The 15,591-nt window shown below is 32.3% G+C and overlaps 2 protein-coding genes across 2 annotated transcripts in view; both read right to left on the reverse strand.

Moving 5' to 3' along the window:
• Nucleotides 1-3,023, reverse strand: part of LOC128204701 (cadherin EGF LAG seven-pass G-type receptor 2-like) — a gene marked incomplete at its 3' end in the record, with an annotated part of 65,901 nt that extends 62,878 nt beyond the window's left edge. Inside the window, exon 1 of the mRNA XM_052906102.1 lies at nucleotides 3,020-3,023. Within this exon, the coding sequence (XP_052762062.1) occupies nucleotides 3,020-3,023 (4 nt within the window). The remainder of the gene's footprint in view (nucleotides 1-3,019) is intronic.
• Nucleotides 3,024-6,885: 3,862 nt separating this feature from the next.
• LOC128204702 (neo-calmodulin-like) lies at nucleotides 6,886-12,795 on the reverse strand. Its single transcript, XM_052906103.1, has 6 exons — nucleotides 12,786-12,795; nucleotides 10,303-10,446; nucleotides 8,576-8,638; nucleotides 8,175-8,271; nucleotides 7,574-7,674; nucleotides 6,886-6,917 (listed from the first exon to the last, which is right to left on the reverse strand). The coding sequence occupies exons 1-6, from the start codon at nucleotides 12,793-12,795 to the stop codon at nucleotides 6,886-6,888; spliced, it is 447 nt and encodes a 148-aa protein (XP_052762063.1).
• Between the last annotated feature and the right edge of the window lie 2,796 nt (nucleotides 12,796-15,591).

The raw sequence follows: 15,591 nt of genomic DNA on the forward strand, positions 1-15,591 counted from the left end.
TTTGAATAAATAAATACCGGCCCGGAAAATGAATTAAGCAGAGCTTTGTAGGCAACCTTATTAGATTGGTGTTATAACTGTCGTATTGGATATACAATTTGATGCTGGAAAATTCTTAATTTGTTTGTCAAACTGGTTCAGAACTTAAAGGTTTGGGGGTTTATGCGTGCAAAATATTATATTAAAACTGTGTAACACTAAGGAACCTTTTCAGTCCACATTTGTGATGAGGCGATCCCGGTAATATAGGAAGCAATTTTAGCAGCTGAAGTTCGATTCAAACAATCACATCTTTCCGTAGTCTCTAAAGTAGGTAAATGACAATCCAGGGAAATTTCGCATGCTTGATTGGAATGTTGACTACCGTTGTATTGGCCTTTGGGACATATTAATCAGCAAAGCATGTTTCATTACCAAAGAAATTAACTGCAACAGCAAACTATTCCGGATGATAGTCTATGAGAATTGAATTTTCATCAGGAACTTTATACTCATTAAACAGCTTAAAGATTGCCATTTAAATAACTAATTTCATAAAAGGTTTACTTACTTCAAGAGCTGATTTTGAGATTAAAATAAGAATGATAATACTCTTTACAATCTATTAGTTTTAGCAATGACCATGTTGTTTATAATTTCACTTTGTTTGTTGTTTCATCAAACTGACATACATAAAAGGTCGTTCGTTATATATCGACCAAATAGAATTATTGCATTGTACAATTGGCTGTGTTTTACCCTTTATTGCTACCAATTCACGGTCATACACTGCTGTGCAACCTGCTTTCATGTGGTTCAGGTCGTAGAACAACACATATCACACTTTAAAGGATCAATATCTACTGAGCAAAAGCTCAGCAGCTGCATATTGACAATGACGGTCTTGTTGTTTATATTCAGATTCATCAAACATACTTATTTATAAACAAAGAAAGGTCAATGCAAAATATATTTATATTTTATATCAATATAGATAAAATAGTTCCAATTGTATTGTGTTATATACTGAGGAAGTATATATTATGCGATTGTTCGAAGCAACAGTTATGTATTGTGTTAGATAATGTCAATACAAATTTAAAACTTTTCCGTTTACACATTGTCAATCCACAATATGTATAATTTCGTTGAAAAAAATGCAAAGTCCATACCTTAGTTTTCTTTTTAACACAAATAAAACCCATTTTAGAGCTACGTGTAAATACAAATTTCATAATATGAACATATTGAATTGCATGCAGTTGATATAATGCTGCGCTAATCGGAAGAATTCGAGCCAGTAAAGAAAAGAAGTTATCGTATTATGAATGTTTCCAGTATATTTTTGTCCAACCAATAATCATGAACAAATTAATTAGTCTTTATCATGAATCGAAGAATGTCTAATTTCCCTGTATCGGCTGAATGATATGAGATGTCAACGTTTCCTTTGGGAATTGTAGTTCAACCGATAGCCTATCGTATGCAACCCTATCGAATATGCAACATAACATTTAAAATGTCTCATATGTTGAGATATCAACGTTTCCTTTGGGAATTGCAGTTGAACCGATGACCGATAACCTATCTTATGAAATGTTATCGAATAGGCAACATAACATTTAAAATGTCTCATATGTTAAAATATCAACATACTAATCTGCTTTATTATTCAGGTTGATCTGTTGTGGATGCTTTTTTTAAATTTATATGAAAAACTACAAAAACAAGCTCAGTAGCCAAAAGTGTTAACATAAACCCCGTTCAATGGCACTGGGTTAACGCCAAAGACATAGGACACAAAAACAAACAATCACACACAAGAATCATGGAACTACAGCACAAAACTCCAAAAACAACACAAAACATGTAAACTATATAAAAAAAACTAGGTTTGTTTATCAGGATTGCTAGGACCGCCTTTGAACGGTCGGTAAAATATAAATTTACTGGGGGTTTATACCAGTTTGTGTGCACAGCCACACTCTTATCCAAACAATCCCGAATAAAATAAAATCGTAAAAGGTAAATCTTATCAAAGATTGAATTACAATGAGGAAACTAAATAATAAAACAAATACTAATAAACTAATAGGTGAACACCACGTACTTCAATGATTTGGGATCTATAATATATCTGCAGAAAAAGGAATACAATTCAGAGTACTTAATGCAAAAAACTTTTTAAAGATACGATTGTTTGAAACTATGAACATCACACGCAATTTGTTTGAACAAGTAAAACGTTTAAAAGTGTGTGATCATATAGTCTAATAATGATAAGCATCATTGTACTTCACATGGGAACAAACAAAGGAAACATTATTAGAAATAAAAACACCCCATATATTTGCTAAACTTTTTTTCCAAATGATTACCTAAGTAATTTTTTTAAAGATAAAGACATCATACGCTGGAACATTCCTAGCAAGCAAAAACACGAAACTGCATTTTTTTATAAAAACAAAGCAATAAAATTTAAGTTATGTAAGGACGCCATATTCAAACTTATAGTTTGTATGAGGGTAAATAAGATCCAAGCAATTCATTGAGTCTATCTGCCAGATTAGCTGCTGAAAACATTTTAATTTTACGAATTGTCTTTAAAACATCACCATAAAAATTGGGATGAGCGAAACTATTAGCAATTAGCGATTTAAGAGTACTTTTCTACTTTGATATACTATTAAAAAGGCCATTTACAAGTTTTGAAAAAAGTTTTCTTTAATTTATGATATTTGAAACTCTGTTTTAAGACAATAATACGATAGAAAACGCAGAGACAAGCACCAATCAGCCTAAAACTTGGCTTTGTAGGTAATAAGGAAAGAGAAATTAATTAAGGAATGAATTGCGGGGTTGATGTCATTATCGGGGTATGAACGCAATTGGGCTGGTCAAAGTGTGTAGAGTCCGAATAATGACATCGACCCCGCAATTCATTCCTAATATTTACACCAAAAGGTCATCATTTCATTCAAGAATTGTTAAAAAAACACTTCATTTCATGTAAGAAAACCTTTCACTAATCCTTGCTTACCCATTCTGCAAATAGAACGACCCGACTGTAATCGGAAACATTTTTTTCAAATGAAGACACAATAACACGGGAAAAGATCAACCACTTGAAATCACATTTAAACGTAAAATTGAAACACTTATGGCAACAATACTTTTAAAATATAATAAATTGACACTTTGTAAAATGTTTTTTTTTTTTATATTTTACGGGACCTGCTGACACAATACAAAAAATATCAAGATTATTGTTTTAATGTTAATTGTTATGCGATGAATTACGATCTGAACATATCCGTAAATTTTGCGTTCATCGATTGATAAACGCAATTACCGAAAGGCAGTTCATTTAAGGAATGGAAGTGGATGTGTAAATATCATCGTTTAACTTACACATGTATGATTAAACATCTTTTACATATTGTACCTAGAAGTGTTCGTTTTTAAGTATGTTTATTATTTTTTTAACAAAAATGCTTAAGTCTTGATATACTCGTAAATGATTATTTCAAAAGAGGTAGACTTCAAATAAAGTGTTCTGCAAATATGACAATTAATATGGTATTGGAAAATACCTTATAAAATGACAATGCAATGATATGTACCGTATTCGAGTTCATAACAACCAAAAAAAACTGTTAATTGTAAGTAATAATTTCCTTCCTTGTGATTTTTGATTTTTGTCATCAAGGTTATCGTGTTAATATAACAAAAACATTTATTTAAATGTATCCATGTTACAGTAGATATCTAGTATTTAAAAATCAATAATCATTCGTGAAAATAATACGCCAAAACGTAAAACAAAAACAATAAACAATAGTCAATAGGGAAGACATAAAATATATTACTTTCCGCACAGTCATGTTACAACTACATAAATCAAGCTAATAAATTACACGTATACTGTATAATAATAACACAGCGTTTCATGAAATCTTGTTTTATAGGATTGTTTAGAAAAATCTCACCGTGAATGGCGTATGCACTTGGTACTAATGTCAGAAATTATCAAAGCTACGCTAAAAAGGTATCGTTTTAACGGAGTAAAGAACGTTTAACCAGGAGTTTGTATGACGTAAGTACGCTTTTGAACGTAATGAAATGAAGAGTTTGTTTTAATCTCTTTAAACCGGTAACGTAATGACAGACGTTAGACGCACACGGAACAGAAAGTTGTTCCCTATCTGTTAACGGGTGGTATTGCAACGACATATTATAAAGTATTATAGGACATTTTAAATACTCGTACTATTAGATATTTATACTTGTAATTTCCTTGCATGCACATTGAATTATGTGCAATTAAATGGAAGCCCAATGTCAAACTAAATACCGCAATCTCTACGGAGGAAACAACAGCAATCACCAATAAAGCAGCATTTCAATATTGACAAGCAAGATAATAAACTATGCAGCAAATCAGAACAAACAGCGCTAGCAGACATCTTACTCTCGTTGTCATGCAAACACATTAAAGTGAAATGTAAATCAGATTTGAAATAAAAGGCCGGCGAAGAAATATGCATTTATTTCAGCGTTAACATTTACATGCAAAAACGGGATAATATAGTCAAAAACCGCCAAACAAACACAATGCTAACACAAACAGGTTATGTAACTTCAGAAAAAAAAAATTCTCTTAAATAATATACTTTACAAACTTAATGTTTCGGAAATGGCCATGCCGGCACTACTTGCACTATGTTCGCTGTTTCACCAAACTCACTTTAATTATAAAATCATTGTTATACATAAATCAATCAAAAACATCGTTAACACTTTTGTACATACCATTGCTGGCAATAAACTGTCTTCATCACACGGACAAAAGCTGTGCATACTGTTCTTGACAGTTGACAGTGATGTACCTACAATCGCTGCAAACGAACAGTCTTATTCACCCACACCGCTGTTTAATCTTACTGTGCTGCTTGTATCCGAGTGAAAAAAAACATGAACATGATTTAAAAAAAAACCAATGCAAAATATAAAATCCATAATAGATTTCAGCAGGGCTCATGACGAGTTCTAAGTGATTTTGTGACGATCTTTTTTTAATTTTTGCGAACTCAATGAGATTAAGCTTATATATTGCTATTGATTGAAACAATAAAAATATTAATTATTTTATGGTGGTTATTTTGTCTCCGACAAGGCGTTGGCTGGCCCACAGGGCAACATAGAATAGTGAACAACTGAGATGTTAGAAAAAAACAATGCTATGCTGAAAATAAACGACTCAACACGTTTGATCCAAGGGTATGTACGGTTCACTATTTAATTAAATATTTTTAAACACAAAATCTTTTTTTGTGTCAATACCACCAAAGCAATCCATGTTTTAAACATTTAAGACTTAAGAACTCCTGGTAAAAGAGAATTATTTTCATTTTGTTCAACTAAAGTATTTAACAGAAAAAAAACAAGTAATAAAGTAAAGTGCTTTGTTCTGCTTTAAACCAAATTGCAATTATTTACAGCACATATATTCAAACTGATATCAAGTTGAATAAGTGTTGCAAGGCGAACATCATTGCGGTCATATATTGTTAAAAACACCCAACCGTTAGATAGTGGCATGTATTATTCATAGTTGTTACTGTGCGTGTTTGGTCGCTTGACTTTATGTGCATTAAATTTTATTCCTATGTCAAAACTTTCAGTTTCTAAATGCCACAAACTCCACTAAAAAAACAAGACATCATAAATAAATAAACTACTGTATTTTATACGTGAATGATGATAAACTGTTCAACCAAGAATATTAAGTCCATCTCAAAAGTTCTAAGTGATAGTGGTTAAGTATTGTGTCGCTTGCTTTCCATAAGTATTGCTTGGTTGAACATGTCCAATTTTTCTGATGAAGAAACTCACTGTAAAGTTGCTAAGTCGTTGTGCCAGTGCAGCACAGCTGGTTCACAGTAAAATACTACTGATATTCCACGCTTTCGGATTGTTTTCGAACAAAGTAGCTTAAAAGTATTTTTAATTTTCAATTATAAGTTCATCTTTAATTTGGCAATTATCCTGACCTAATATTGAGTAAACCGTACGAACTGCCTTAGTTCTGCCAATAATACAGTTAAGGTTTTTAAAAGTGAGTTTACTGTCAATCAATCGTTATGATCCCTTTATTTGTTGTATAAAACTTCTTATATGATTCACCGATCACTTTCCTTTTGATAGTTGTAACAAAATTCATATATTGTCCACCGGAAAAGAACCGTTTAGAAGTTGTATCAAACGTATCATATACTATACCGGCCACGTGCATTTTGGTAAGTGCCTCAAACGTTATATATACTATATCGGGTGTGCCTTTTAATGAACATATGAGTACAATAACATGTATTACGTTAATACGCGCCTTTATGTCATTTAATGCATTAGCCGCAGTAAACGTTAATGATGGTAATTATTTAGATAAACGATTTCCCATCAGCGAGTGCATAAACGTCCCTTTCAAATGGAATATTTCCATTCTCTTTTTACAAGTCAATTTCGAGAACACTTCGACTTCAGTACAAGAGAGTATTTCCAATTGCTAAAATAAAAAGTACCGTTTTGAAAGCAATATGTGAACGCTAGTGGGTTCAATCGGTTTTAAGTGTTTAAATTTGAAATACACAATTAAAGGTTTACCTTATTGCACCAACTGAAGTTATTTTTAAATAAAGCTTTCTATAGCTTTAACAACAAATTTATTGATGATGTCAAATCTGACTGTCTAAATGTTCTATGGAAACAAGAACAGTACCATATAATTTATTAAAAAATAAGCGTAGATACATAATCATATTCCTTTATAGTGAAACATATTTACAAGGATGCATAATGCCAGTCCATTTAATGTAAATGATAACTATGTAGCAGGATAGGAGTTCCTCAAGTTGTTTCACACCATATCTTAACGAACTCTGAAATATAGAAATCTTTAATAACACACATATTTTCTTGACCAAATTATATCAAACTAGTTCATAAATATATACTTTTAGTGGAATATCATAGACAATGAAAAGTTAAAGCTAGCCTTCCTAATACTTTATTTGGCAAAAGGTTTACTTTGAAACTGACCCGCCATGTATCCGATGTAATAATCATGGTAATTTGTCAAATATTCGGATGAAATTAAAATTGTTGACTTCATGCAGCATAATAAAACTGACAAATGTTCCTAATCATTAAACATTTACTCCAATATCTTTATTGTTGATTTTGTCGTCCACATGGCAATCATTTTTTTAACATAATGACATACCTCAACAACTATACAACAACTCAGATTGTTTTGTCGTAACCATCAATATCAGCTTGTTCATTATAATAAATACAATTAAAATCGCTACTCTAAAACATACATAGTTCATTTGCCCGTCCCGATCGAGATTAGCTTATTTGGTCATAATGACTTAACTTTAAATATTGACTACAATGCTGTCATAGTTGATAGTCCAACTCCTGTCGACAACGACATGTTTTATTATGATGCCCTCATCTAAAACCTTAACTCCAATACATTCATAGTTGATTTTCATCACAATGACATAACATAAAACATTGACTCTAATACCTTCATAATTGATTTTACCATCCTCATCGACGTCAGCTTGTTTCATCATATCGTCCAGCTCCTTGTCCGTCAATGCTTCACCCAACTTCTTCATTGCAATTCTGAAATTGCAGTATTTGTTGTATTGTTAGAACCTTTATTTAAATCACTTAAAAGACGCGTCAAAATTCTTACTGTGTATTGCTAATTGCGAACAGTTGGAGTATCCAGACTTTCTTGATGAACATAAAACAACGACCATCTTGGTTTGTATTTTACCACTAAATTCATCAAAACAATCGAAACAACCATTTTCATACATTGCCATTTTTGTTCGATTTTGTTCAAAACCAATCCAATCGATGATTGTAATCTTTAAGGAAGGGTTACGAATGACTGCGACCAATATAACTGACTACATGTATAGCTAATGGCAATATCAGGGACAATTAGTCGTTTGATTCAACGGCGTTATCGATGTCAGTGCTTAAACGAAGATATCGAAGTTTTAATATCTCATTGTTAAAGATATCATTACGGTTGGCCAAATCTTAACTGGAAGGAAAAATAAACAAAATCCATCTTTTTAACTCATTTCAATGCCAGCAACTGGAGAAATCACCTTAATTCCTTCTCGTCTATGTATCCATTTCCATCCTTATCAAACGTCCGGAATGCTGAGCGTACTGTGTCTTGATTGTTGGTGAAATCTGCTTCATCTGAGGCAAGAGGAATAATGATATTTCTCTTCTGTTAAAGTCCGATAATAATTATACTTGCAAATAGTACCTTGTTCTCGAAGATGAATTGAAGCAATTCAATATATAAAAAGATTCCTTCTATATGCACTTATAACTGTTAAGCAAGAATAATGCTTTAGCACGCGAATCATAAAAAATCCAATAGGCGGGTGACGGATTCCGTGTCTACGATATGCAATAATGCAACACATTTGAAAAAATAGCAAGTTTGTTTATTGGTATATTGAATAAAAAGAAATACAGAAGAGATTCTACTACATACTCAGTTTAGTCATCTCTGCTTGCATAAATTTGTAAAATTCTTGAAACTCGATCCTGCCATTTTCTGAAAAAATAATCAAAGTGTCATATTTGATAGAACAATTCAGTCAGAAATGTTATGGAATATTCTAAAGAGTACATCAGTATCAAAGATAAAAAGCATTAACAGTGATGCATTAACCATTTAATAAAATTTTCAATGAACCGAGACATTTATTTTGCCATTATTGTTATTCATCCAGTAACTATATTATAATCTGGATTTCTATACATGGTATTTTCACGAGGCCCCAAATTTCACGAACAATATTAAGCATTACACAATAATGTTTATTATTTTATTCCGCTGACAAAAACTTAAAATACGAGAAATGGTTAATCCTGACTATATTTTTTTACAATTTTCTTAAACCGTATCAAAACTCTTTGAAAGGACAATATTAAAGAATCAATACCGAAAAATAAAGAACTGTGTGTAACCGGGTATACGATGTATATAGCGGCACTTATACTGTCTCGTTATAGAGTTAGCTTTTATAGCGACGTGGTAGAGTGTCCGTCTGCAGAGCGAGAGGTCGTGGGTTCGAACCCCGACAGGTGCACATAGTAATTTGTGCAGTCTGTTACATTTGGCGCCCAACGTGGGGATCGTGTTATACGATAAGCCTCAAGGTCATTGCGAATTGACCTTAGTCTCCGAAATTCGAGGACAAATTTCAAAATGGAGGGGGAATGTGTAACCGGGTATACGATGTATATAGCGGCACTTATACTGTCTCGTTATAGAGCTAGCTTTTATAGCGACGCGGTAGAGTGTCCGCCTGCAGAGCGAGAGGTCGTGGGTTCGAACCCCGACAGGTGCACATAGCAATTGGTGCAGTCTGTTACATGTGTGTTTAACTTGTTTCTGTAAAACGTGACGTAAGATCGTCCAAAATAAGTGGGGCCTTCACTCAAATATGTGCCAGTAAGCAAAGCTAAACATATCTCAGGTTTGTACTGTATAATTATAAAGCAAATGTCTTTGAAGTCAAAAACTACCAATTTAAAAAGAATTTGTTTGTTTCGTTGCTTTTAAGTTTCCATTTCTTTCTATGACAAAAGCACTGCATAATAAATAGCAAAAATGTACCTAAGTGACATAAGTGAAAAGCCGTTTAATCGATCTTTATGTTATTTAAAATGAATAGCTGTTCCACGTTCTACTTCAAACTTCAAACTTCTACTTCAACTTTTTTTAAGACTTAAGCAGAAGATGCAGAGAAAGACTTAACCAATTAATCAAAACAACCAACAAGAAGTTGTGAGTAAATGACCTCCCTGATATATTGATTTCTTTATGCCTGTTTGCAATAATGATAGTGTCAATAGCGAACTACTTCTATCTCTGCTTCTATATCTAATCTTACTTACAACTTATTTACTTTCACACCTCGAATACATGTAGTTAACATTTTTTTTATTGTCAACGACACGCGCTACTTTGGTTTCTTAATCAAATAATGGGGATTATGTTACACACATGGGATATTACACCGCCTAAGGAAGCGATGTTTCTTTAACTCAAAACCTATTGTTACTTGAGCTACACTTTTTAATTGCAGACAAATAACATACATTTACATTTTCATAGGTAGTGGAAGCTTTGGTTAATCGGATGATATTAATTAATTGCAATCTATAGTAATACCTAAAACAAAATGACTAAGTGCGAGTTAAGTTTGATACCGTTTGTGTCCAAGGCACTCATGGCGTCAGTTATCTCTTGTTCTGAAGGTGACATCCCAAGAAACCTCATCGCCTTGCCCAGCTCCTGCAGTGATATGGACCGATCGTTGTTTGTATCAAACAATCGGAACAACTCACGTATTTCTGCAAACAGTATGTGCCAATGTTAGCATTAAATGAAAGACAATATTGTTCAGAAAGTACAGTTTAGTAGAGTTATAATATTTCTGGATGACACTGTATTTTAGTTATAATACTATATTGAAATATATGGAAGTAAACGGCGATACCTAAAATGTATTAGTGAAATAACGTATGTTATGCTGTTCAACTACTACTGCATTTACCGAACATTTCAGTCATGAAACACACAGTGCTCTGAAGATGATGGTATCTTTAAATATGTGCAATTGCAAATAGATATGCTGTGTGTGAAGCCAGGTGTAAAACGTTTGTAAATGATTTGGTATGGTAAAGTTAGCCAAAGCGTTTTATGACATTCGTCAAATACTTACCATCAACCAATGAAATCAATTAAATGCGCAAACTAGCTTATAATTTAACCTGTGGACATATTATCAAATTTCTATTACTACTTGAGTTACAATAAATCCAGTGGAACTATAAATTTAATTTTAAAATTCATTGTAGGGAAGTTTCAATATGACTTGGAATTGCAGTCAATAATAACTGATGTACTTTTATGCATCTAACCCTTTAAGATGTGATTAAACAAACTGGTACATTAAGCCAGAATGCAGCCAATTGCATTGACACAGTCTAACTTGATAACACTTTATAGCAGCATACAAGATGTTTACAATTGGGAGCTCTATATGATTTATTATGATATATTGAGTTGAGTTGAGTTGACCTTTTTCATGAATATGTATGAACATTATTGCAATATCATATATGCATGTGTCTTTCAAGACGGTGCATTTTGTATAGACATAATCGTTTTTGAAGTTTCGATTCATTCAATTAATATTCAATACGTAAGTGAAAAGCTAAAAAAACAACAACACACTATCATTTGTTAGCTAAATAGTACACTAAACTAACACTGTAAGATTGTGATATCATTATTTTCTATTTAAAACCTTCATTTGTAACAGAAATACAGTTCCTGAATGCGTTTGACTATGAAATGCATCATAAACACAAAATTCCCCGCAATATTACACAGCGCAGAAAAACTGAGGAGGCAAAACAATAATAACGGTATGAGAAAACACATACATACCGAAATAATAACGGTATGAGAAAACACATACATACCGAAATAATAACGGTATGAGAAACCACATGCATACCGAAATAATAACGGTATGAGAAAACACATGCATACCGAAATAATAAAGGTATGAGAAAACACATGCATACCGAAACAATAACGGTATGAGAGAACACATGCATTCCGTAATAATAACGGTATGAGAAAACACATGCATACCGAAATAATAACGGTATGAGAAAACACATGCATACCGAAATAATGACGGTATGAGAAAACACACGCATACGGAATAAATATGAGAGCCAGTTCCTTTAATATAGATGCAAACTAAACTTAAAAATGCACTCAAGTAGGACGTTTACGTGTCTTTTTGATTGTCGTTTGAAATTATCTAGACAAGTCATGTACTTAAAAGCAAATTGAAATATACAACAGAAAAGAAATGAGCAGCAAAACGGGCAAGTATAAAAAGAAACTACTACAACAGCCACAACATAACAACAACAACGACAACACATGACAAACTAATACATCGTGTTTACAATTATTTATAAACTTGCCGGAATCAAAGTTCTTTTCCACATCGTGTCTTGAGCATACGCTGGCTGCATGAAAGATTATGTTGCTTATTTTATAAGTAAATAATTTGTACATTTAATTATATTACCAGAACATGATCAAACGCGAAACACTTTTGTCAATGAAATTAGCATATAAAAATATAATTATAACACATAATTTTAGGATCCTAATAACTATAACAGTTTATTTCCTTTTGATGTATGGATATATCAGTGAAAGAAATTAGATATTTTACTGTCTCAGCAGTATATATTCCAAATTTGTTTTCAAATTTCAGCCCGCCTTAGTTCTAATTTAAACGGCTTTGACACGTTTAAATGATGTCATTCCTGAAAGGTATCTTTTTTAAAGTGAATTCATTTTCAATAAAATGATTAATTTTATCAACAATGCTATAAACGCTGTCTAAACTAAGTGATGCACATCATGCAGGGTCAGTATTATGGACTGAACCTATCAGAAAAACCTCGATAGCTGTAATTATTTGGCAATGACAGTTTCTTAAGTATATCGCTCTAGCTTTTACAGTTTATTCTTCTTTCGTATTTATATTATGTGCCTTCGAATGTTCTCTTTTCCAAAATATATTTGTTGGTAAAATAAAAGCACAGTTAGACACAAGACACTTTTTACGGACTCTAAATACAAAAAATGTGATTACCTTTATCCATCGTTGTTTCACCATCTTCTTGTTTAGGTTTCTTGTTGCTTACCTGGAAGATAAAACCCTATTTCAAGCACACTATTGATCAATTTTCACAAATCAGTGTAAGCTTACCATTAACTGTTTATTATTGTAGGCATGGTATACTGTTTCTGTGGTTGTTATTGCTGTTTGCCTTGCTTTCTTTTTTACTCCGAATATTGTCAGATGAGTCTTCGAATCGGTTTTGTATAATCTCTATCGCATAGCAACGTAGCCTGAACTTCTTTGTAAAACATTTTCATGCAACATATTGATTAAAGACAAAGAAAGGTTAGAAATAATAGTCAGACATTTTAATATGCACTCTTAATCCAACATAAGATAACCTTAATTAATACTGTTGTTAAAATTTACTGAAAAGGATGAATAAATATCGAAAATAATGGTTGCTATGATGGATACTGTGTTTAATTTGAAAGAAAGGTGCAGAAAGCCGATCAATGTATATCTTTTAGGACGCACCAGTCATTTGATATTTGTGCGTTTTCACCTAATAGATTCACGGTTGCAATCCTGTTTTAAGGTATTAATAATTCCCATAAAATGCATTATTTTGTAAGTAGTTAATGGATAATCACTCAAAGTATGTGTTGTTATACATGTGTATGTATTAATTTAAAACACGAGTGTCTCCATTGTCCATAACTACAGGATTTCTAAAATGTCAAAATATCTGCAAATTCTTACTTCAAATCATTTTTGAACGCGAAAGTGGTATTTCTCGAACCTTTTTGTTTGTCACGAAAAAACATTTTTTTCACCCCAAAGACAAACGCAAGTTCGTCCGTTTCAATGGAAATTACAGGGACATGACCAGTAGCCAAACTTGTAGCAATGACCACTAAAAAGGCACTAGGCTAACAGAAACTGAATGAAAAACAAAAACATACAAACAACACATACATACGACACATGCAATAACGAGTCAGTATGATAACACTTCAGGTTACTGCCTTAGGTCGGTCAGAAAATCAGGGAATCGTCGATTGGTTAAACTAGTTTATGATTCCTCAACCTCATACTTCAATTAAAGGTCATCTAAGTTTGATTTAAAGTAATGTCGAATATAAGATATTGTATTATATGACCAGATCTTCGGTTAGAAAAGAAACACAGAACATCCGAGGCAAAATATCTGTTCGTTTTCAAGAACAATGTTTTAATACAGTTTGCATTAATAGAAAACAAAAACAAATTCCAGTAAGCGAAAAACAATGTTTATTGAGCTGCGTAAAATGCTAACGTTTGATCTACATTACACGTTGATTAATGTTTAACAGCATTTTTCCCTTGGGAAAAAATACCGCAATGATAAATAACGAGTTTTTTTTCAAGTTACTACAAATAAAGATTTGATTACAAAATTATACAGTGAGATTGGCAAATCCGTATCATTCTCTCGGTAGTTATTTATCAAAATGTTGAAATGAATTTATATATGTTGAAAATTTCTTCAATGTATCAATTGCTCTCCAGGTATTTGACAACAGGTTAAAATATGTAACAAATTGACAATACAGATACTAAAGAAACCAGCCCAATGTTCGCGTTAAAACGTCGCGAATGAGAATTTCCTAAGTACAAAATGTTTATATCACATCACAGTTCATTTTTTCTACAGATAAAAACATGCTTCAGTTACTCGGCATGACTACCATTTAAGTATTACATTATTGTGATTAATATTCTCTTAATCTCACGCGAGATATATATATTCATATATTACAATCACTTGCAATAGGCGGTTCATTGGTTAGAAAATGTATATCTTTTCCAAGAAACGTTAATCAGTTCAAATGATATAAATAATGCACCTATAATGCAAAATGGCATGTTCTGTTTGACCGTCGATATAAATTTCGATTCAACTCTCATCAGCTACCTATGTTTCACACATTGTATGTATAAATATGTAATCAATTACATATGTAATACGTTATATGGATTTTGAACGGTGGCATACAGGTGACGTACGTGTTATTTATTTTTATCTCGTTTAAACGACTTAGTTATTCGTCCAAATGACTAAGTATCTCGTTAAAACAAGTTATTTTCTCGTTTAACCAATTAACGTATCTCGTTAAAACCAGATAGTAGATGTCTGGTTTTACCGGCAGATAATACGTCATAACTTGACAAATAATTAATATAGAGTGATACACCCGTCAATGCACCACCGATGAAGTTACTGGGATGTTAAAGCAAACCCATTGTGGTACTTGATATTGTTATTGAAACAATGGCTCTTCTATAAGCAGACTAGATTAATTAATAAAATAAGTGCGTCATTTGAAGGCTCAATTTTTATTTACCATCAAGTTTCAAATCAATTTGAAATTAAGTCGTGAATAATTAAAACTAATGGAGTGATTCATTATTTTCTGAGGTACAAACTTGAAATCAATGACGGGGCCTTGATATTTATAAGAGGAAGTGAAAAAGACTACACCATATTTTTCGATGTGCATCTGGGGAGGATCACACACGTGAACGAACTTTTGCCCCAGATGTTCAGTTGGTTAAATTATTGATCAGTTCACTCATTCATGTCAGTATAAAGCAGCACAGAAGCTAATATCTTGAAAAAAATCGATATATCTAGAGCTACGTTTTTCAGCAACAATACGCATTGAATGGTGTCTGTTTAATGTTAAATAAGAGTATTCCAACACTGAACTTATTCACTTGTATATAGACTTGTGTTTTGTTTCGATGTTTAAAGTTTAATAAGATTAAACCAACATTGAAACAATATTCGGGT

Source organism: Mya arenaria, chromosome 10 (genome assembly GCF_026914265.1).
Source record: "Mya arenaria isolate MELC-2E11 chromosome 10, ASM2691426v1".
In the NCBI taxonomy this organism is placed as follows: Eukaryota; Metazoa; Mollusca; class Bivalvia; order Myida; family Myidae; genus Mya; species Mya arenaria.

Bases quoted from the DNA above. Each gene is read 5' to 3' on its own strand.
- LOC128204702 (XM_052906103.1), bottom strand. The intron at 8,639-10,302 runs GTATCAAACTTA...TTATTTTTTCAG, and splicing joins GAGTGCCTTGGACACAAACG to AAAATGGCAGGATCGAGTTT. The intron at 7,675-8,174 runs GTGATTTCTCCA...CTGCAATTTCAG, and splicing joins ATAGACGAGAAGGAATTAAG to AATTGCAATGAAGAAGTTGG.